At 39.1% G+C, this 23,368-nt stretch overlaps 1 protein-coding gene and 1 long non-coding RNA gene across 2 annotated transcripts; one reads left to right on the top strand and one right to left on the bottom strand.

The window, feature by feature from the left end:
- Window positions 1–5,151: 5,151 nt before the first annotated feature.
- LOC109086235 (E3 SUMO-protein ligase ZBED1-like) lies at window positions 5,152–7,402 on the bottom strand. The gene is made up of 2 exons (XM_019100698.2): window positions 6,712–7,402; window positions 5,152–6,098 (listed from the first exon to the last, which is right to left on the bottom strand). Exons 1-2 carry the CDS (start codon window positions 7,136–7,138, stop codon window positions 5,320–5,322), a joined length of 1,206 nt encoding a protein of 401 aa, XP_018956243.2. The 5' UTR covers window positions 7,139–7,402; the 3' UTR covers window positions 5,152–5,319.
- A 12,777-nt stretch (window positions 7,403–20,179) lies between these two features.
- On the top strand, window positions 20,180–21,691 carry LOC122137077. Its single transcript, XR_006154589.1, has 3 exons — window positions 20,180–20,361; window positions 20,491–20,951; window positions 21,054–21,691. It is a non-coding gene; the product is annotated as an uncharacterized LOC122137077 (long non-coding RNA).
- Window positions 21,692–23,368: the final 1,677 nt, after the last annotated feature.

Genomic DNA, 23,368 nt, shown 5'->3' with positions numbered 1-23,368 from the left:
GTGCAATTAAAGGAACCACTGAGTAAAAAAAAAAAAGAAAAAGATAAGAAATAAACAGCCAACACACCACAGGTGTTATTTTTTTTAAATCTGGCATGAGACTAAGTGCAAGTCTGAGAGGAACACATTAACCAAACCAATAGCTGAAAAAAACCTTATGACGAGGCAAAAAATGTCTCACTCCAGCTTCTGATGGCTCTGGCCTGAGAGGACATCCGGGTCTGGAGAGAGAAAACATTTTGAAAATGTTAGTGACAAAATATTCAGTGACATTCTTGTCTAATACAGGCTTCTAGTTGCTCTTGGGTCTTGGGTCTTCTTTGTCAAATCTTCCTCTTTATGATGCACCAAATGTTTTCTATGGGTGAAAGATCTGGACTGCAGGCTGGCCATTTCAGTACCCGGATCCTTCTTCTACGCAGCCATGATGTTGTAATTGATGCAGTATGTGTTCTGGCATTGTCATGTTGGAAAATGCAAGCTCTTCTCTGAAAGAGACGACGTCTGGATGGGAGCATATGTTGTTCTAGAACTTGGATATATCTTTCAGCATTGATGGTGCCTTTTCAGATGTGTAAGCTGCCCATGCCACACACACTCATGCAACCCCATACCATCAGAGATGCAGGCTTCTGAACTGAGCGCTGATAACAACTTGGGTTGTCCTTGTCCTCTTTAGTCCGGATGACATGGCGTCCCAGTTTTCCAAAAAGAACTTCAAATTTTGATTTGTCTGTCCACAGAACAGTTTTACACTTTGCCACAGTCCATTTTAAATGAGCCTTGGCCCAGAGAAAACGCCTGCGCTTCTGGATCATGTTTAGATATGGCTTCTTTTTTGACCTATGACCTATAGAATTTTAGCCGGCAATGGCGAATGGCACGGTGGATTGTGTTCACCGACAATGTTTTCTGGAAGTATTCCTGAGCCCATGTTGTGATTTCCGTTACAGTAGCATTCCTGTATGTGATGCAGTGCCGTCTAAGGGCCCGAAGATCACGGGCATCCAGTATGGTTTTCCGGCCTTGACCCTTACGCACAGAGATTGTTCCAGATTCTCTGAATCTTTGGATGATATTATGCACTGTAGATGATGATAACTTCAAACTCTTTGCAATTTTTCTCGGAGAAACTCCTTTCTGATATTGTTCCACTATTTTTCGCCGTAGCATTGGGGGAATTGGTGATCCTCTGCCCATCTTGACTTCTGAGAGACACTGCCACTCTGAGAAGCTGTTTTATACCCAATCATGTCCTAATAAGTTGCAAATTTGACCTAATAAGTTGCAAATTGGTCCTCCAGCATGTACATTTAACTTTTCCAGCCTCTTATTGCTACCTGTCCAAATTTTTTTTTGGAATGTGTAGCTCTCATGAATTCCAAAATGAGCCAATATTTGGCATGACATTTCAAAATGTCTCACTTTTAACATTTGATATGTTATCTATATTCTATTGTGAATATATAAATATAACTTATAATAAAATATATATGAAATAAAATATAAGTTTATGAGATTTGTAAATTATTCAATTCTTTTTTTACTCACAATTTGTACAGTGTCCCAACTTTTTTGGATTAGGGTTTGTACTTCTTTCTCAATTCCGGCAGTTCCTTCCTTGCTGTAAATGTCCTGTAGTCGCTGTCTTTTTGCCTCTATTGTTTCCTTGGTTTCTTCAGGTGGGAGTTGTGGCTGAAATCTAACACACCCGTAGGTGTCTGTGGGTCCTCTTTGCATCCAGACTTCGGCATGGTTCTATGATGGGCGAAACTGCTCGCACAGTTAAGATTTTCCACACGTGTCTTTACTTGCATTAAGATTGATGTATACTCTCCTGCTTTTAAAGCACCATTTGGAAGCTGGTCCGCAAAGCTGTTAGGGTATTGCCTAACAATATTTTGGCAGACCGTGAGACACTGAAAACGCGTGGGGCAAAGCTCATATTTGCGCATTTCGTCCACTAGGACTCTCACCATCTGCCGCCGTTCTGCATGTTTAGGCCTCTTGCCTGCAGAAATAGCCTATTGGATCTGTGGTGGCATTCGATCCCATGGGACCTGGAAAGTTGTGGGCCATGTCTTGGAAACAATAAAAGTATGTGGAGACGATGTACTTGGGTTGGCTGTTTCTGAGGAAAATGACATGCAAGCTTGGCTGTCATGTGCTGAACTTGACAAAGGAGAGGCAGAACTTGGTTCACTGTAACTTGAACATGGGCTCGAGGTGGCTTGTAAGTTCAGCGTAATCACTTCAGTTTCTGATGACAGAAAAGAAAAGTAAAGGGTCATTTTTCACAAAATCAGAACCCCGAAGGCATTTTGTGATTATTTATATTGTACAACATTTCTAGGGGTATTAAGGTGTGCTGAATCCAAATCTGCTGTATATGAAGCTCAAAAATGTTCCAAAATGCCTCAAAATTAAGAAATTCAAAATGGCCGCCACCGCCAGGCTGAAATCTATTTTTCAGTGTATCTTTTTGACTAAACAAGGTACAAACATGAAATAAATGTGCTTTTGTAAGTTTTCCTACATGGGCAATTCAATGCCATATTCAGATTTGAGATGTCATGTGAAGAAACTGCTTAGATATTGCAAAAATACTTGTTTTTAACTATTAACTATTATTAACTAATTAATAATTAAGTTATTATTATTATTAATATTATTATTAATATTATTGTTGATATTATCAGGTTACATTTACTTTGTATTTTGTTTTGAGGTCAAATGTACAAACAAAGTTACAAAAAGTTACAACCTTTAATTAAATGTTCACAGGTTTTCACACATGGGGAATTTAACATCCTGTCCTGATTTAGATCAAGTGTCAATAATCAGCTTGAAAATCACACAAGTATAGAGAAAAAGGTGGTCATTAGTAGGGATGGGCGATATGGCCTAAAAAAATTATCACGATAATTTCAGGTATTTATTGCGGTAATGATACAAATGACGATAAATTATTTTCTTCTGTAAAATATCAGATTATGTTATGTTTAAGTTGTGTTCCAGTGACTGTGCTGAAAAACATCACACAACAACAATTACACAATAATAATTCAAATCAATTAAAAGTTTAAAATGTAAACAGATTATGTATTTATTTATACTCTCATGGTGCAAAAATAGTGCAAATAGTAAAAGTAACAATCACCAACCATGTCTTCAGTTGTGTTTCAAAATTACAACAGAGTACAACTGCAAATAAATCCTGATAAAGTAACAAACATGTTAAAGTAACCTGATAAAGTAAAGAAGTTCATTGTGAAACAAAACAGTCAATGACACACTCTTAGAATGTAAATATAATACATAAATGGAACATGCTACCACCAATTAGGTAGTTAAATTTTCAATAGTCTTGTCCCATGGAACAAACTGTAAAAATAGTGCAAACACAATTAAAAAGTAACAATCCCAACTATGTCTTCAGATAGTTTACAAAATATTGCAAAACAAGATAATAACTTAAAAAACAAATCAATAAATTAAATCTTTGTTATGGTTTGCGGCACGATGTATGTTAAAATACATCGTGTATACACTCACTAAACAAAGAGTGGCAGCTTTTTTAGTGGTAATGAACACTCTTTGCAAGCTTTCTAGTCTATGATCCATTTAAAATGTAGAACTTTGTTTTTCAGCCACACACGTTGCAAAGTGTCGGGAATGACATCTGCATATTTATGTGGGATTCACTCTCGAAGTAGCAGTGATTGACACAATGATGACCAAAGCAATAGACGGGAGAAAATATGTGAAAATGGGCATTAAGACTATAACTTTAATTAACTATATTTAATTTATAGATCTAATACAGATGTAAACTGCTGTTTCTGTCAATGCTCCAGTGAAAAAATACCACAAACCATACCATAAATAAATCCATGTAAGATTTTATATGGTCACATTATGTAATTATATATATAAATGTTTAATGTTTTTAAACATTTATATATTACATCATTTTAATACCTAAATGTTTCAGAAGACTTTACAGGGTACATGTGATATTTAAATCAGAAATCAAAGGATTGCTTTGTTGCGTTTATATGTATATTAAAAAAAAGTTATGTCGATTTCCTGAACCTGTTCTGCTCATTGTAAAGTCGTCCAAGAAAATCCTTAGCCCGACGGTCAAATTTTGAACCTCATATCGACGTCCAAGGGACGTCGTAGTTTGACGTCCAGATATGAACCGGATTTGCACGTCGAGTAGACGTCCAGATATGGTCCAGACTGACCGACGCAATTTAGACTTGATCTGCACGTCGTATAGACGTCTTATGTTTGTTGGGTAGAGCACACTCGCTAATTTTAGAAGCACCCTCAGTGATTTTTTCTGGAACCTGGTTAATACTCTTTTATTGCAAAACTATATACAAAAACAACAAAATACAAATGCACTTAAAACAATTGAATAAATGCATATTTATAAGTTAAGCACTTAACTAAAATAAGTAGGCTATTAATAAAATAAATAACTAGTGAAGGCTGACTATAATCAGCTTGCTTCCATTTAATGAGATAAGCCTACTCCTCATCTGAATTAGAAAAAAAGCGCTTCTACGCTTCAGTGATGCAAGAACGTTTGAGCATACACGTAATCTCTGAGCAAAAGCAGAGCCAATTCATAAAAGAACAATGTATATTTAAAAGCACACATCCAGTTTTTGTGTGAGTGAAGGAAATCCACTTGCGAGTGGAGATTCGTGCTCGCGCATTACATGGATCACGTAACATTATGCGCTCTCGATATCTGTCAAATATCACGCTATAGAAACAGCCTAAAATTAAGTATAATGAGGAGAAGAAAGCGGTCCTAGGCAGCTACACATATGCCAGGATCCGCCACTGCCAGATGCAGTTAGAAATTTACTAAAAACAAGTCTATCGCAAGACATCTGGTGGAGGGGCACCTGGGGTGGCCAGACGAATTTCAGGGGGGGCCGGTGCCACCCCTGGCCACCACGTAGACACGCCTCTGGACATGAACATGTCTGGGAGTGCAAGTATAACACACATACTAGTGTGATTCAGTAGCTTTCAAAAAAAGAACAGGGTTCACACCTTAAAATTTTTGGTCAAGAAGACCAACATATTCACTGTAGCTGGTTTCAGAAGAGACCTTTGGCATGTCACTACATTTCCAGCAGCGCTGAACACCCTCTCTGAGGGTGTACTAGTGGCGGGGACGCACAAGTACTTTTTCACCAAACGACTGATGTTAGGGAAATTCACCTCATGTACCTTCCACCACGCAAGGGGATTGCTTTCACCATCTGCAAGTGGCCCATGCAGTTAGTTGTTTAATTAAGCCTCAATTTTCTCTGTTTTAGAAAGGGTGGTGGTTATCTCAGCAGCTGGTTTCTTGAAAAAACTTCCAAGACTCTTCTTCTGCCTTTTAGATGCACTCTGAGCTTCTTTTGTTGATTCAGATGACATTACAGGGGTAGAAGAGCCAGCATCACTTGGCATGGCAGAAAGGGATTCCACCTCTCTGACTACTCTGGCTTTGATGACCAGGATCTCTTCTTGACTCATATACTGAGTGCGGAAGCGTGGATCAAGAATTGTTGCCATGTTGATCAGTTCCTGAACCTCTTGGTCACCATATTTGGTGTTCATGTAGTCCAATATTGAACTTTTAATTTTCCTGTTGAGATCTGTGTCTTCATCTTTCCCCTGCAGCAGCTCACTGTTGAATAGGTGAAGAGTAGGCTTCAGGCATGACACTGTGACATAGTTTTCAGAAGAGAGGGCATCTGTAAAATCAAGAAGAGGCCCAAGTGCTTTACTGACAGAGTCTAGGACCTCAATATCCTGCCAAGTAGGCACCAGATGCCTGGTTGACCTGTCAGCAGCCAGGACTTGCGTAATGGCCTTCTCCTGCTCAAGTATCCGCTCAATCATTTTCTGCCTTGATCCCCATCGTGTTGGTGATTCAGTCACAAGTTTGTGTGGCGGAAGGCCAAGTTCTGCTTGAGCATCTTTGAGTGTTCGCTGCTTTTTCCAGCTGTGCAAAAAAACACTGACAATCTTCTTACAGACTCCCACAGGTCTGTCAATCCTGGTATCCCTCATGCTTCTCTCTGCAAAACAACAACATTTTAAGTATTTATTTATGTTTCTTTTGAATAAAATAAATACAATAAAAAACAAAAAAAAAGTTAAAAGAAAAAAGTTAAAGTTCAGTTACAATTAAAATAGATGAAACTAAAAAAATAAATGAACATTTAATATGTTCAATGTTCAATTTATTTATAAAGCACATACTAATACAACAAAAGTTGACCACAGTGCTGTACAAAAGATAAAATAAAACAATCTTCAGGACATTTAAAATCAGGACCTTGCCACAGACAACATCATACTCTAAGCGACACTATTAATATCTTATACCATTAACACAGAACTCATAAATGATCAAAAGCCAGAGTAAAAAAGTAAGCTTTCAAATGTCATTTATACTCTATAAGAGAGGAACATTCCCTGATATAATTAGGTAAACTATTCCACAGCCAATATTAAATGCACATAATATAAACATAAGCTAATGTAATGAATTACTGTTCAAAATACTGCTAAACACATTACTAATGCAGAAACAAATTCATAAATACAGTTAATATTAAGCTCATGTTTACTCAGTGTGCATGCATTAAATATACTGACACTGACACAAGAGAGAAAGAGTAAACTTACCAATAGCAATGTGTAGACAATGGCCAAAGCAAAACAGTCTTGTCCACATGTTTAGAGTGGCTGCTTTTACTATATTGGCCCCGCTGTCTGTTGTTCGGCACACTTGTTTCTCCTCATGTAAATTCCATTCTTGAAGAAACTGCTTCAAGCCACTCGCGATGTTTTCAGTGTGGTCATCTGGGAAAAAACTTGTCTGGATGCAACAGCTGTTCAAACTCCAGTCACTCGTTATGTAGTGGACCGTAAGGCTAATGTACGGCTCTGTCGTTCTGCTACTCCACATGTCTGCAGTTGAAGCATAAAAATCTGCCATTGACAGTGATGTTTGTACCCTACCGCGGCACTCTTCATACATCGCTGGCAGGGCTTTTTTGGAAAAGTACTTCCTTGAGGGGATGTTGTATCTTGGGTCCAGCTTATGGATCATTCACTTGAATCCTTCTTTTTCGACCGTTTGGAATGGCGACATATCTTTTGTCAAACAAAACGCGACTGCTTCCGTCAGTTCGTTTCATTGTTTACTTTGCTTATCATAAGGGACGCAATTAGCAAATGCGCTGGCAATTTTCGTCTGGGTGGGAATTTTCTTACCCCTAGGTGCACTTGTAGTTTTCGCCTCCGTTGCCTCGTGTATCTTCTGACTTTCTTCATACTCTGGTTTGTGTTTGTGTTTCAGATGGTGGAACAAATTGGACGTAACGACCGTTTTTCTGCAAAAAAAGTTTTGCGCAAAACTACGTCATCAACTAGACTTATCGTTATTATCGTGAGGAGACAAATTTTTATTGTGAGGAGAATTTTCAACGGTATATCGCAAATGATAAGATATCACCCATCCCTAGTCATTAGTGATAAAGAAGTTGTCAACCAAATAAGATCCAAAAGCAGGAAGATCCATGGGTCATGGTGATATTTATTGAACTATATGCCATTAGAAGTTACAGTGACCGCTTATTCGCAGTCCTCTTCAATGTTCTGGCAAGTGTTGTCAAGTTTCCTGCAGTTGCATGCGTCTATACATTCCATGCGACTCTTTCTGAATAATAGAAGATTAGAATAGATAGATTACAACCAGTACAGATACATTGGAATACTCTACCAGTCTATCATATTTGTACATTCTTGTACACAATTATCAACTTCAGCCAATTCCCTATACACATACCTGCAGCTGCAGCGTTGGCTGAGGCATCCCTTGGTACACCCACATGAAGTGAACTCCCTGCAGGCTTTAGGCATAGGTGGCAGAGACATTAGCTGTGGCACTAATTGACCTTCCTTGTGCATCCACCCCATTTCATCCACTGGAGGAAGATCAGGATGTGGCTGCTTGGTTCCAGATTGTTGCTTGATAGTGTGAACGCATGATATGAAACTTTACTGCATCTGAGGTTGGAGGGAGAGTCTCTTGTGGACAACCTTTGCAAAACAACTTCACTCTTGCTTTGTTGCATGTATCAACCTCGGGCACACCATACATCTTACAGATGAATTTCTCTGTTGAATTCACAATATCTTCTGTGAGAGGGCCCTTCCCAAGGCCAGTAAGATCGGTGTGATGTTGCTTGAACACCTGCCAGGCTGTTTTCTTTCTGTGACCGCTGAACTGAGACACACTATCACAGCCAGTGATGGCATGGAAGGCAAGGAGTGTGTCCACTTGATCATCAGAGAGTAACTTGCGAATGTCATGTACTGGAAAATACTTTGGATCCTTTGATGTCCCAGCTTTCATGTAGAGATGGGTACATCCAATTCTGTCATGATGTGCTAGAAGTAGAAGAAGCACGTCTGTGTCACGCACTCACTCATAGGAGCCAGGATGCAGTGCAAAATCAGTCGTGTATCAGCCTCCTCATGGTCAGCACTCAGAGAGGAGATTTCAAGTTCTGGATCTGATGACTTGACAGTGGTCTCTTAAGCAAACCCACCTGATACTGCAACCACTGGCTCATATTCTGGGCTGTGTTCTATCAGATGGTTTGAGAGTAGTTGAGTGAGATCTGCTTTGTTCTCTTCCAGTGCCATGAAGCTTGACCAGTCTGCTGGAAGTGGAACAGAGTCATTCACGATCTGTCTGCGTACTGGTCGGTGGCGCTGTTTACGCTTCTTTCTTGTGCCTGTTTTGATGGATTCGTCATGGTACCTGTCGAAGACTACTTCAACCCTCTGGTACTTCTCTGCCATCTTCAACACTGTGTCAGCAAACTTGTTGGCATAGTTGCCGAATGTTGTGATGTCAGGCGGCTTCCCAAGTGCTTGGCCATCAATAATAAAACAGCTGGGTTCCTGAAGGGGCACATCTGCACCGGTTTGGATATGTTATGTCAGTATATTTGCTAAAACAGATTTGTTGGTGGAATGTAGACTGCTGTTAGTTGTGGCCAGAGATGGCGGGATGGGCATGAGTTCATGCTGGAGAATATTTTCCAGGTCTACCTTGCGACCTGCTCTGTAACCTGTGATGAGCCTTTGTAGAATCTGCCTGTCCACTTTAATGATGTTTTGCTTGTTCTTGGAAAGTTGCACGACTTCATACAAAGAGGCAAATGTTTTGGCTTTGTTCTTTCGAATGGGTGACTTCAGATCCAAGTTCTGGTCACTGTCTGGAGGTACACAGATGTTTATCCACAAACACTTTCATTTGTGCCTGTCCAAGGTGTTCTGCACCAAGCAGAGATTGTTGAATCTGGGGTGTGACCACGTCCTTGTTGATTATGTTCTTGATTGTGTCCCCACCATCTTGAAACACACCGTGCTCTTTTAATGATTGACAGATTCTGCTTTCATCTACATCATCTCTTTCCATTCTACTCTTTGTGCACTCTGTGTGTGTGTACTCATCGTCTTCATCATCTGTTGTCAGTCTCAGCATCGCTGTTGTCTGTTGTATAATCTGAGAACAGTCATAGCTTCTCAGTGTCTATCTACTGAGGGATGTTGGTATTCTGGTGATACCTACTAGGCCTCCACTCTTTTTTCCTGTAGCGTTTAGCTACTCTGTACTTTGATCCGCTGAAACCTGATTGAAGCGTTGATCACTGCGTTTTACCACAAAGTTGCCTGTCTGAAACTCAAGGAGGATTTCTGGTGGGAGAGCAGACATCTCAGCCAGGTACACAGTACCCCATCTGGCATAGTTGATATGATCGTACCTGAAGAAGAAGGGCAGCATACGTTTGAAAGCATACAGGTGGAGATCCCACAATCCATCACGTTGCGCTCTTGTGAAACAGAGTAGGATGCTGACCGTAGTCATATAGTCCCACCAGAATGCAGCATTTGGGTCATCAACTGCAAGTGATGCAGAAAATTCTTTCATTGGCTGCTGGAATCGGTCTTTGGTCAGGTTGTCTATAATTTTTGCAATGTGATCAGCATCTATGGACTGGCAGAGATCTGCGAGTTCAACTCTCAGTGTAACTTCAACCTCATCCAGATATGTGTAAAGCTGTGTGAGTAGTAGTTGCCAAAGAGCCTGCAGGGTAAGCTTATGGGTCCTCATAGCACGTGAATACCCCTTTACTGCCATGACATGCTGTGCAGCATTTGCTCCCAGAAGATCACACTTGACCCATAGCTCCCTCAGGCCAGAATCAACCATGTGTTATCCTATCACACCCAGGAAGTTCTTGGCAATGTGAAGGCCTCCAAGGCAAGGTATAAGCAAGTCCTTGTATTCTTCTACTGACCATTTCAGTTCTAGCAACTTCAGATAAAGTGCCTCATCCACTGTCAGAATGACATGCTGTTGTTCCATTGATTTGGAGACATGGAGCACTCGCTTGACTACTGTGTTCAGTGTATCGAGTTCAGATGCAGGAGCCTGGATGATAGGTAGGTACCCTACTGTAGTTTTCTCTAGGTTAACTGTGCTTACCTTTTGATTATACAATGTCCAGGAAGGCTTTGCTTTTGGAGATGTCCTGGACATGAAAAAGGCCATGTCTGTAGCTTGTGCTTTCTGTGCTGCGGGACATTGTTCAGATGACTGTGTGAAACAGTCTGCTGCTAATACACCACTGATTGGCGGCTCTGTGATTCCTCTCTTTGGTGCAGGTATGATATCAGTAATTGCCTTGGGGATGTTGAGGGTGTCTGACCTGGAGTAAAGATCAACTCCTTCAAGGAGATCACCTTCAGGTGGACCACGTTGCCAGGCAGCCACTTGAGTGGAATGTCCCTTTTCCATCCAGAGTGTATTCATTGATGTCAACATTGTCCGCTGAGAAATGAACAAAGCGACCCTTTACCAGATTTTGTGGAACAATGGCACCATCATCCCCCATGGTCTCCAAGGTCGTCTTAGCCAGTTCAGTGTCAAGTTTTATTACCTCACGGTAACTCATAACATGACCTGCCTGGAGAAACATGTTCACCAACTCCTTCGAACGCGTAGCTTGATGAAGGGCACAGGCCAGTCCAATGTGCTTCGGAGTGAGGAACTTGTCTCCATTAGCTGTGTACATAAGATCCTGTGCAATGCTGAGGGACTCTAAGCTGTCGTTTGGCTGTGTTCTTATCATAATCTTCAATGTCATCCTCCAGCAGGCGCGTTCCTTCGGCTTAGAAATCTAGATGGTATATCTAATTGAGTCTCATTAGCTAGTGTAGAGTACCGGTCCCACACATGTACAAGATCCAGAATATCCGCTTGATTTGCTGACTGTTCAAGTTCTTGGCAGATCCACTACAATGGCATGTCTGTCCTCGGAAGTAACTCCATGCGTTTGGTCCTACGATCAAACCTGGTATTGCAAGTCATGTGATAACTTCCTTCTGCAGCTATAAGATCATTTACACAAGCTAGTCGCACTCTTAAGAATGAATCACACTTTGCTGCTTGTAGGATTCTACTGCTGAATTTCATTTCTTGTATGAGATGTAGTTTTTCTTTCTGATCTTGTTGGCAGAAGATACACTGCTTCCAATCTATTGGAGGTATTTTGCTCCATAGGGTAACATTTTGCAGAGTTGGGGTGGATGCAGATGAACTTGGTTTGGTATCTTTTTTCAATTCTGCCTTCAATTTCCTTTCTATTTCATGTTTATTCATGTATTTTGCTCGGCAGTCCTTATGCCATAAGAATTGCTGAGGCAAGTCTCCTTGAAGTATCTCAGTAAGTCGATTGGTTGCATCTCGGAAATTGTCATGGTGTAATTTCATCCGGAGCTGTTTTATACTGTCAGCTGACTGGAGGCCATCCTTACTAACTGTCATGAGATTTTTCTTATTGTCTTCCTGGCATATGATGCATAACTGTGGCTCAGATGACATTAAGCTTTCTTGGGTATGGTGTATTTCTTCAGCCATGGTTTTTGTCACCAATTGACTAATTCAGACCTACAAGAAAGAGTTGGTTCCCAACCTGTGGGCCGCCGAGGTATTGCAGGTGGGCCGTGGAGGCCTTTCAATAGAAAAAAAAATTCATGAAGGATTACTAAAAGGGATTGAATGGTTCAAGTAGAACAATACCCAAAGAGATTTACATTTAAATAAATTAAAAGTGCTCTAAGCGATGTCACACGTTTTATTAGGCCAAAACATTTTTTGTCACATACAGCAAACATCTCCTCACTATATCCGCTAGCTACCTGTCCCCTGAACACACTGTAAAAAAACGTGGTCTCTGCAGACACCACAGGCTCCACAAACGGCAACAAAAACATACTGGGCTAACCCGCACCAAGAAACATAAACTGTTCCAGCCAATAACCGACAAGAAGGATTTGGGGTGGAGTTTGGGGAGTTAGTGTGTGGATGAGGAAGAGGGAGGGTCTAGCTAGCCTCCGTTTTGTTTGACAATACTTTAAACGTCAACAAGAATTGACATCACCCAACATCACTTAGAGCATCTTTAACCCTTTCACACGTAAATTTAAAATATTCTGGCTCACCCCCCAGTGTGAGTTTTTCAAGGCGACCGTTATTTAGAATGTGTCATTTTATGGTTTCCATGGTGATGCGTCATTGCTTGTCATGTGTCACACCTCAGCATGAATGATGATCTGCTTTTATGTCATTTTTCCTTTTTTATTCAAAATATTCACAAATTTGTTAGCTATGGCATGAAATATCTGATAATCCGATTGTCAAATATATGCAAGTGGAAGTGTTTTGTTGTTTAAACACCTTTATAAAAATCACATTAGTTGAGCTGTATGCGCGATGGGCGCCGCCATGTTAGTTTGTACCCCAGACACAGTTCAGAGAATCCAATCTGTTGGATTTACAACACGTGAATTCATCCACTTCTCCCAAAATACATAAAAGTAAGTGGCAGGTGAACTGGGAAAAGAATAGAGTAAACTTTGAAGTTACTTACACAATGTGTATCTGATATGAATAAAACGTGTCTAATTATAATGGAAAGGATTATTATTGCCTCTTCCATAGACGTCAGTGTGTATTTTACATACTCTAAATGTATTGTTTTTTTAGTACTTATGTGAATTTATATGTCTGAAACCTAAAATAAACATTATGTAGTTGAAAACACTGAAAAGTTTAGATATATGACAGCTCTGAGCGCGCCTGTCTCTGGCTCAGTGCCAGCCAACGTGCGAAAGCACATTTGAATTTAGCACTTGATCACGTGATGCACTAACCGTTCTAATCACACCGGTGTGATCGTACACTCCAGGGACCAGCCTAGACTGATCACACCGGTGTGATCGTACGTGTGAAAGGGTTAAATGAAATAAATTTAAAGTCTTTCCTCCAATCAGTCAGTGTATAAGCAAGTGTGTTAAATTTACTGACTTTGATGTCATCTAGCTAATCGCGCTAATAGGCTTTTTTTAGTGATCAGAAATGCTAAAATATATACTGCAATTATTTAAACTACTTAGATAGATAGATAGATAGATAGATAGATAGATAGATAGATAGATAGATAGATAGAAACGATATTGATCCCCTTGGGATGTTTATGAAAACATGTCACATTATGAAAATATACACTGGACATGACTTTACCTGTTAGCTGTCTTATGTTTCCGATCAGCCGTTCTGAGTGTGAGAGTGGAGAGAGGCTAAGAAAGGCTAAGCTCGGGGGAGGGGTGGGATGATATTGGGGAGGGCAAAGGTTGGGGAGTGCATTACAGCACATTTGACACATTTTACCTCAAAACAAAATACAAACTAAGTAAAAGTAGCCTGATAATATTAATAATAATAACTTAATTATTAATTAGTTAATAATAGTTCATAGTTAAAAACAACTATTTTTGCAATATCTAAGCAGTTTCTTCACATGACATCTCAAATCTGAATATGGCATTGAATTGCCCATGTAGGAAAACTTACAAAAGCACATTTATTTCATGTTTGTACCTTGTTTAGTCAAAAAGATACACTGAAAAATAGATTTCAGCCTGGCGGTGGCGGCCATTTTTAATTTCTTAATTTTGAGGTATTTTGGGACATTTTTGAGCTTCATATACAGCAGCTTTGGATTCAGCACCCCTTAATACCCTTAGAAATGTTGTATAATATAAATAAGCACATTTTCAGAAATTCTCCTAGACTATCACCCAAAAATGAAAATTCTGTCATTAATTACTCACCCTCATGTCGCTCCAAACCAGTAAGACCTTTGTTCATCTTTGGAACACAAATTAAGATATTTTTGATGAAATCTGAGAGCTTTCTGACCCTGCATAGACAGCAAGGGTCCTACCACAGTCAAGGTCCAGAAACGTTGTAAATACATCGTCAAAATAGTGGTACTCCCCCGTAATGGCGGAGGACTGTGTCACGAGAGAAGAAATCATCAAATAAAGTTATTTTTGTTTTCTTTGCACACAAAAAAATATTCTTGTAGCTTCATAAAATTACCGTTGGACCACAGATGTTATATGGACTATATTAACAATGTCTTTATGTTTCTGGACCTTGAATGTGAGAGGACCCTTGCTGTCTATGGAGGGTCAGAGATCTCTTGGATTTCATCTTAAATATCTTAATTTGTGTTCCGAAGATAAATGAAGGTCTTAGGGGTTGGGAATGACATGAGGGTGAGTAATTAATGACAGAATTTTCATTTTTGGGTGAACTATCCCTTTAACATATTTACAAACTATAATGATGATAATGATACTATGTACAATATTACTGTTTTATTTTACAAATTATTTATATATTTACACATTCACATAACATCAAATATTACTCTGCAAAAACAAAAATCAGCTCAAAAATGGATATATAAGTAAAGAACGCCACTACCTGCACATAGAATGTAAATATGTTCTTACAGGCAATGTTCGTTAACCTTAAATGTCTTTGTTAAATTACCTGATTTGAAGACCTGAAGAAGCTTTCTAAGCTGAATAACTGGCAAGACATCAGTAAGGTGTTCTTGTTGAACATACTGCAAATCTTCTTTGCTTTCTAGCCCAGAGCTCTGAAGTTTTGAAAGTATCTGTTGCAGAACATCTGAGGATAAGTTGGGCAATGCTCGCAAAATGATGTCTTTAACCTCAGTACTCCAGGCAGACATTGTCTTCATCACTCTTTTCTCTTCTTATAGACCAAAGTACAGGCATGCCACACACTCTGTACTCAGGCAATGGGTAATAATCTAACAGATTCTCGTGTTTTATACAGCACATTCTCTCAGTTGCCACAAAACTGTAAACATCCATGTTAGGAACCAACACAGCCTGATATTCCTGGATTACAAAATGTACAAATGAACCCTGATGAACAAGAACCAATTTGATCTTTCCAGTTACAAGCCCAACATGTTTTTTTTTTTTTGTATTTTGTGCCTCTCAGTGTGATATCATTGGCAACCTCAGTTGTTGCTGCTTTAAAAATTTACATTTGAAACTGCCCTCCTGATCTCCTCACTGTATTCCTTAAAATGAAATTTTGTGCTTTTTTCCAGAACAATATCTGGTGGGAAAAAGTTGCCTGCATAAAGGTACGCCTGAAGCAGCTGATGCTTCTCTGCAAGCGTGCGACAGAGATTCTTGAAATTATGTGATTTTCGAGCACACTGTTTGAAATATGTGTGTTTACTTTTGAATCTCATAGTCCATAAACAGATTAAAAACACACCTCTTTGGCCAAGCATTCAAATAATGCATCTCATAATTTTGGACTGCAGTTATATCTGTTCAAATGCGCATTAATATTCTTTAACTTGGGTTAAACTAATTAATTTTACTTGGCTGGAACAGCAGCTACGCTAATTATGTCTCTATTTGTTTCTCTGTTTTGCCACGGGATTTACATCCCGTGGTAACTAGGATTGACACAAGCTCCAGTCTGGATCCAGAACACCTGAGAAGAGATGAAGCCAACCCCTCAGAGGACCTCAGATGATGCTAACCCAGAGACAACATACAGAACTACCACATTTTGCTCTAAGTTTGATTGCATAATTGCTGTTAATAGCATTAATGTTAATGTTAATGTTACGTCTTTTATTGATTTTTCTGAACATTTCTACCGTATACACATAAACTGACAGTCACCACTGATAAGCTACTACTAAATATTGTAGAAACTTAATTTTCTGTAAAGTTGCTTTGCAATGATCTGTATCGTAAAAAGCGCTATACAAATAAACTTGAATTGAATTGAATTGAATTAAAGGGCCAAAGTGGAAAATCAGTTCTGGATAATGAGTGATATAGTGGTGCTTTGGTTTCGCTGTGTGATTTGGAAATGCTTTACATCGAGTATGCAAGTATTCATCAATCAATACTTCAAGGTAGGCTATCAGGCCTGCAGCAATAGCTGGTGCACAAATAAGCTCTACTATTTGTCGAAGCTGTAACACAAGCTGCCATACCTCATTTTCAGCTGGACTTTTAATCTTATCTCCAATCAAAACTGGAAGCATCCTAAGTAAACACCAGTTTTGCACTGCATGGCCAGAAGCAACGGGTTTGTCATTAGCATCACTACCAAAGTATGAGAACTGACTTATTCCTGGTAAGTGGACTGCTTATCCACTGTCACAAGGTGTTTTATGCATAAGGCTACATCATATAAAGCAACACCTTCAAATATGTCATGGCCAAGACAGGGTAGTAATCCCGGTTGGCATACATGAAAGTGACGGAGGCCACTGAACAAAAAAAAGAGTCAAATTTGATCCCTTCAACTGCACTTGAAGCACCATCATTCTCAGCATGCTCTTTGTATGACTCAACTGTGCGCTTAGTACCTATAGATAGAGGATCTTCTCTAAATGTTTCTCTGTCGATGTTGCAGTATCTGCAAAATTTTAAACTCTTTGAGAAATTCTCTACAAATCCACCAATACAGTGTGAGCCCAGGTTGTCCCCACAAATTGCAGTTAATATTCCCAAGAAAACTTGTCCATCAGGCAAAATAACCACTTACTTCAAGATCTTTGAGGTCTTTGATGAGTGACTGGAAGATATTTTCTTGCCCGAAAAACTTGAAATTCTGCTCTCTGCAAATAAGAACAAGTTGCATCTGGTCAATGCTAGACCTATGATGTGGAGGGATTTCTGTAAGGGTAGCATATACACAGAGCAACTTGTGTTTTTTTTCTACCAGAACCAAGAGGGTTGGCAACTTCTAATGCATCCTGGTAGAGAATTATGCCAAAAGATGAGGGGTCATTTCTAAGCAAACTATTTTCTGTTATGCTGTTGCCATCCCAGACGTCCCGAAAAACATCTTTACTAGGAACATTATAGTACATTTGTTTGTTATGTTCCCTTACTGTGTCAATTTGTAACAGTGTCTTTATAGTTTCTTTGATTGGAACATATTGTGCAAAGCACTCTTTGCCGGTCTCATTTTCTCCAAGACAAACCGAAACTGGTGCTACGAGGTTAAAATTACTTTTGAAGTAGGTTTTTCATTTTTGGTCAGTATTAAGTATGTGTGAATTGTAAGTCTGAAAAAGGTCATCACTACACAAAACATCAACAATGGCACATATATGCCTTTCAGGAAGCTGTAATGCTGCTAATTTGTCTCTTAACTTGAAAAGCAGATGTTCCTAACTCATGTCATGAATTTTTTGAAATTGACTAACAATTGTTTGAATTACAGATGATGGAAGTAGACATTTAGATTGCAATTTAAGATAAAATAAAGCAAGTCTCAAAAACAGTGCTTCATCAACACTTTCTGCACTATCATCTTGTTCCATACATGGAGCTTCATGAAGTACTTCCGACTGATGGTCAAAACTCTCAGACATGCCACCAGGATGTGCAACTGAAACAACCAGATTTCCTTCAGAGCCATCACGATGTTTCCTAGATAAGTGTGCAGTAAATGTGGACACGCTGGAAAACACTTTGCCATATCCCTGAAAAGGGCATGAAACTGTTTTCCCCTCCTTAATATGTGTCTTTAAATGTTGATAAAGGCTCTTCAATGTCTCACAACTAGCCCGACATAACTCAACATGACACGTTAGGTCAAACGAGGCAAAGGACCTTGAGCTAATCTCAGTTTTGCCTTTTCCATGTCTATAGCTGTGAGTCTTAGAACATTTCACAAGTTTGAAGCTTTTGTTGCAATCAGGCAGAGCACAACTAAAAGTTACATTGGAAACATGTCTGTGTACTCGCATGTGCCTCTCAAACGCACAGATGGTAGTGCTTGAGTGCATACAAAGTTTGCAAGAATACATGTTGTTAAACTTACCTAATTTTAGCGTTGTTTGCCTTCTTGGAAATACAAATAACGTTACATGGAGTGAATGATTCCTGTGTAAGATAAAAAGAATAAAACAATTTATTTCAGCTTATTACCTCTTTTTACCAAGAGAATAATTCGACTGAAAATACTGACTAGAGAAATGTCTGACCCGTTGACTCTCAACGTCTATCTGCAAAATGTGATTCGCACTGAAAAGCAGTCAAAAATATCTGCCCCGCCTTGCGTTTCAGTAACGACCTCTTCGACTTTTTAAATATGACTCCTGCATATGTTAGGCCTACATGTAAATCTCGATAAAATATGAGTAGGTACTTCCACCATTAAATCAAACATTTTTTTTACGTGGATTATATTGCGTGGTGTAACTTTAGTGAATAACATTTACATGCATGAATCTGGTATCTAAAATTAGCGTCATGAATCAGAAAGAGATGTAGATTTAAAGGTTTCTACAGAAGAAAATAGAGCTTATATCAAAGTAGTACCCTTTTAACCAAGCAAAGTATTCGCTGTAATAATCGGAGGTCGGAGAAAGCTAACTACCGAATACCAGACCCATTAAGAACTGCCTCCAAAAGGTGATTTGCGTCAAGTAGCACAGTCACAAATACCTCTTAAAAGATGTGATTTTACAAGTTGGGGGAAACATAGTGAAATAACAACAAAAAGACAAACTTACCTTGAACCGTGTCCTTTAAAACGACAGAGGTGAAGGCAAGAGGTGAGTTGTGCAGTGATCTCATTTACCGCGCTGTTTTTGAAAAAAAGAGGACTACGTTAAAAAAAAACTGTGCTTTTAACAGTGCAAGACTGTTTTTTCAGGCGCCAACGGGTTTACAGTTACATGCTGCAAATTTACAGCAAGTGATTCATTTATGGACCTTTGTCTGTTGATTTACAGGATTAAACTGTCTATTGAAATAACAGTATTTTACTGTTGGAAATTGGCTGTTTTTTTTTACAGTGTGGAAGGAGTTATGGGTGACGAACCCAGCTGTACAGAGAAGTTGTGATTCAGTGCTGGACCACAAGCAATTCTTAGCAAGGTTGAGTTGAAGGTGATGATCCCTCATCCAGCCAGAAATGTCTGTCAGAGAGGCTGCAATGCGAACAGTCATTGTCGGATCATCTGGTTGAAATAAGAAGTAGAGTTGAGTGTCATCAGCATAGAAATGATAGGAAAAGCCATGCTTTTGAATGATAGACCCTAATTATGACATGCAGAGAAGTGGTCCAAGCACTGAGCCTTAAGGAACCCCAGAAGCATAAAGTTGACACTTAGAAACCTCACCCCTCCAAGACACCCTGAAGAACCTACCTGAGAGGTAAGACTTTAACCACTGGATAACGGTTCCTGAGACTCCCATCTTTCTGAGGGTGGACAGGAGATTCTGGTGGTTAATTGTGACAAAAGCAGCAGACAGATCCAGCAAGATGAGTACAGAGGATTTGGAAGTTGGTCTTGCCATCTTCAGTTGAGTGGCTGCTTTTGAACCCAGATTGGTTGTTGTCCAGAAGGTTGTTATGAGCAAAAAACATAGAGGATATTTTGGAGGAATTCAGGAGGGACAATTTAGACCTGACCACCCATGTCACTGTTGTGGCCCGTTGAAGAAGAGTATTACATAGTACGTGTGTTGCTTTTCATGGATCCTACTTTGAATGGCATAAAATACCAAACATTGAGTTTGTTGGTGCGATGGCAGAAGATTGTGGAGGACCACGTAGAAGGTTTTTCAGGTGATTACTGATTTAAAGTTTTTACAACCAAAAAAGTAAAGATATTTTCAGCATTTAGGGATGTATGTGTTTTTAATGAAATGTGACATCTTGTTCTGAGTGAAGTGCAGACATCCCTTGGCATTTTTGAGGGGAAACCTGGAAACCTACTCTTTGCTTATAATCAGGATGCACTGCAGCAGAACAAATACTACCCTGCAGGCAGCTGACTGCATGGTGCATTCTTCACAATGGACCTGGAAAAGGTATTAATAAATAATAGAAAAAAAGTGTAGTCTAATCGGCTTTGTGTAAAATACTTTCATATACACAGAGTGATTACATCAGAATATTTTGTCATAATTATGCATAATTATCAATTTTACCAAAATCAGATTTTACAGTGCAAGACCACAGAGGGAATTGTTGGAGGTCAAAACAGAACTTGGGGACTGGATTGCTGAATGTGGGATCCCCAACATATATTCTGCATCACTTGCTGTTTTTCCAGCTATTTACCAACAAATAATCACACAATTCATGTACCACAGGTTGGGCATTTTAATGTAATGTCATGCATATTCTTTGGACTTATGCATTTTGATTATTTATACATGTAACTGTATTGCCAGCATGATACAGCAATTAATCGCTGGAATGAATGCTTGTGGCCAGAGGTGGCAAGTTGTCCAAAGTGCAACCTTTGCACGACTTTTCACACATACAACTAAAAAGCTGTCATAGAATGATATTCAAGGACTCTTCAACATTAAATGGAGTCCACAAGGCAGCAACAAGAGAGATCAGGAGGAGGACACCATCTTTCTTTGGGAGTGGTGGTTGATGTCAGTTGAAAGTAAGTAGTCATCTGTGTAAAATGCATTATGCAAATGTTGCAATATGGTGTTTAGTCAAGATTAGGTTAATGTAACATTTTTTTTTTTTTCTGTTTATATAGATAACAGGCTAGAGGATACTTTGAAGGACATACTCTTTTTGTAACCAGAGCAGATTCTGTATCCCTGGGTTTTCCACACAGCTGTGAAATCCAATTTTATGACCAAGAACCTGAAAGCCAGCGAATTCCATACTCTTCCACCTGTGCCCTCATTTTGTACCTGCCAAGAAGTATTACAGAAGAGGTGGTGTTTAAAGACTTAATGCAGATGGCCATTAAGGTTTCTGTGGGCTTTGGAAAAGTCTAAATGGCTTTTATGAGGCAGACATGTCCTTTTCCCTTTCAAGGTTTTTTTTTTTTTTTATTTATTTCTATTGTTTCTCTGGGTATAAATTGTTGTTCTGCAGTTTTATACAGCAGTTTATTTACCATGATAGTTGTGATTAATTGTAACCTAGCTTGTCCATACTTTATTTATTTAGTTATGTTATTAATATTGTATGTTGTATTACTTATATTAAGCATTTGAGAGACATAATTCATCTTGGTTACAGCTTGTTAAGCTGTAAATACATTTATTCAACTGAAGAAAATAGAAGACTGTTTGTATATTTGTTATTGGGATAATTTAATAAAATTTTTTTCAAGGTTGTAATCTTAAGTCTATTGAGAGCGAATAGTTCACTTTGTTGACAGGATAATTAACTCCGCCTACCAGCATCTGAATAGATCTGGAATAGAGAAAGTGTAAAACAGATCCACTCTAAACAGCTGTTCCTGTGGCGTAGAGCGTAAAACAGTGCCACAGATAGTTTGGAGCATTTCGACTCTAGTTCGAAGCTGCCTTTTGCCAAGCTCACACTTCTACTTTTTCCAATCACGTATCAGACCGTAAAGGCATTTGTGTTCAGTAACATTAAGAAAATATTTTAATGTTTAAAAAAAAAAAAAAAAAATTGGCCTAAAATTAAAAAGTAGTCATAAAAAAATGTGAAGGATTGGCCTAAAATTAAAAAGTAGTCATAAAAAAATGTGTTTGATGGGTAAACAAGTCATGAGTTTTAATCTGGCCTGCCCTTATATAGGCCAGACTCCACCCCCTTCACATGGGACTTCTTAAATGGGTAATAACAGACGGTAAAAACCCACTACTTCAGGCATTTCTACTTCTTTTACACAAATAATTAATACTAAACACAAACTCAAACACATGATCAACAAATAAAACATTAAATGGTTAAATGTATTATTTTTGTGTTTAATTTATATACACACAAAAACAAGGTACCCCCTACTAATATAAAATAATGGTTTGGCTGGTTTCCGGTGCGCTGCGGCAGCGCGGCGCAGTCAGTGACGTCATAACTGATCGCCGCTCGATCGCTCTGTTTGGCAGCGTCTCACACCGGAACACCGACCATCGCACTGACGAGACAAGACAACATCAAACAACGCGCAGTGTGAGTGTGTAAAATGTCCGGGGTTATGAATATTGTTATGAATATTGTGCATTCTGACTTTGGGACAGCTTACATCGTGACGCAATCGCACTTCACATCCGCACTTCGGAGTCCACACACTTCAGTTTGGGACACCTTTCGTCGCGCCACTGTGACGCATTCACACTTCAAATGTGCACTTCGGAGTCCATGCACTTAAGTTTGGGACACAGCTATGCGCACTTCGGAGTCCATGCACTATGACCCAAGCTTCTTTGTCTCGGCATTCCCATGAAACATCTTGACATGTCACCAAGATCCTGCTTCAGATAACCTTTTTAGAAAACATTGTGTCTGTTATCTCTTTTGCCCAGTTGGCTCCTCATTTCTCAGTTGTTCACTGCTGGTGTTGTTCCTCTTGAAAACAATGATTATTACCCCAGCCGTGACTGCTCAATATATGAAATACTACTCACTTCCACCAAATTCCAAATCTTTCATTACTGTCCAAATTAAGGGGGAAAGTGGCAGCCTCCCAAGAAAGAAAGGAAGACAAACTGCTTAGGACTGTTTATTGCAGGAAACGAATTAAAAAGGAAATAGTATGTAAATGTATATACAAGCTAATGGAAGCACAACAAAGAATGAACTGTGATGATAAAAAAAGACTGAAATAATGAAAAATTACCTGAACTTAACTATAATAATATTTCCATGCTTTTCCCGATCATAAATTTAAAGGTGCCTGGTATTTCCAGAGTTTCACAATCAATAATCTTATCCAGATATTACAACATTCAGTTGAAATCAGATAAATAAGCTAAAATATACCTCCAATCAATGGGCACAAGTCATTTTGTTCAGTTTATGGCAATTTATAATTTTCCAGTTACATAGTTGCTTTTTCCAGCATTTTGATTCGCAGGATTGCCTCTC

Source organism: Cyprinus carpio, chromosome B4 (assembly GCF_018340385.1).
Source record: "Cyprinus carpio isolate SPL01 chromosome B4, ASM1834038v1, whole genome shotgun sequence".
Taxonomy (NCBI): domain Eukaryota; kingdom Metazoa; phylum Chordata; class Actinopteri; order Cypriniformes; family Cyprinidae; genus Cyprinus; species Cyprinus carpio.
This window is presented reverse-complemented; position numbering and strand designations above follow the sequence as displayed.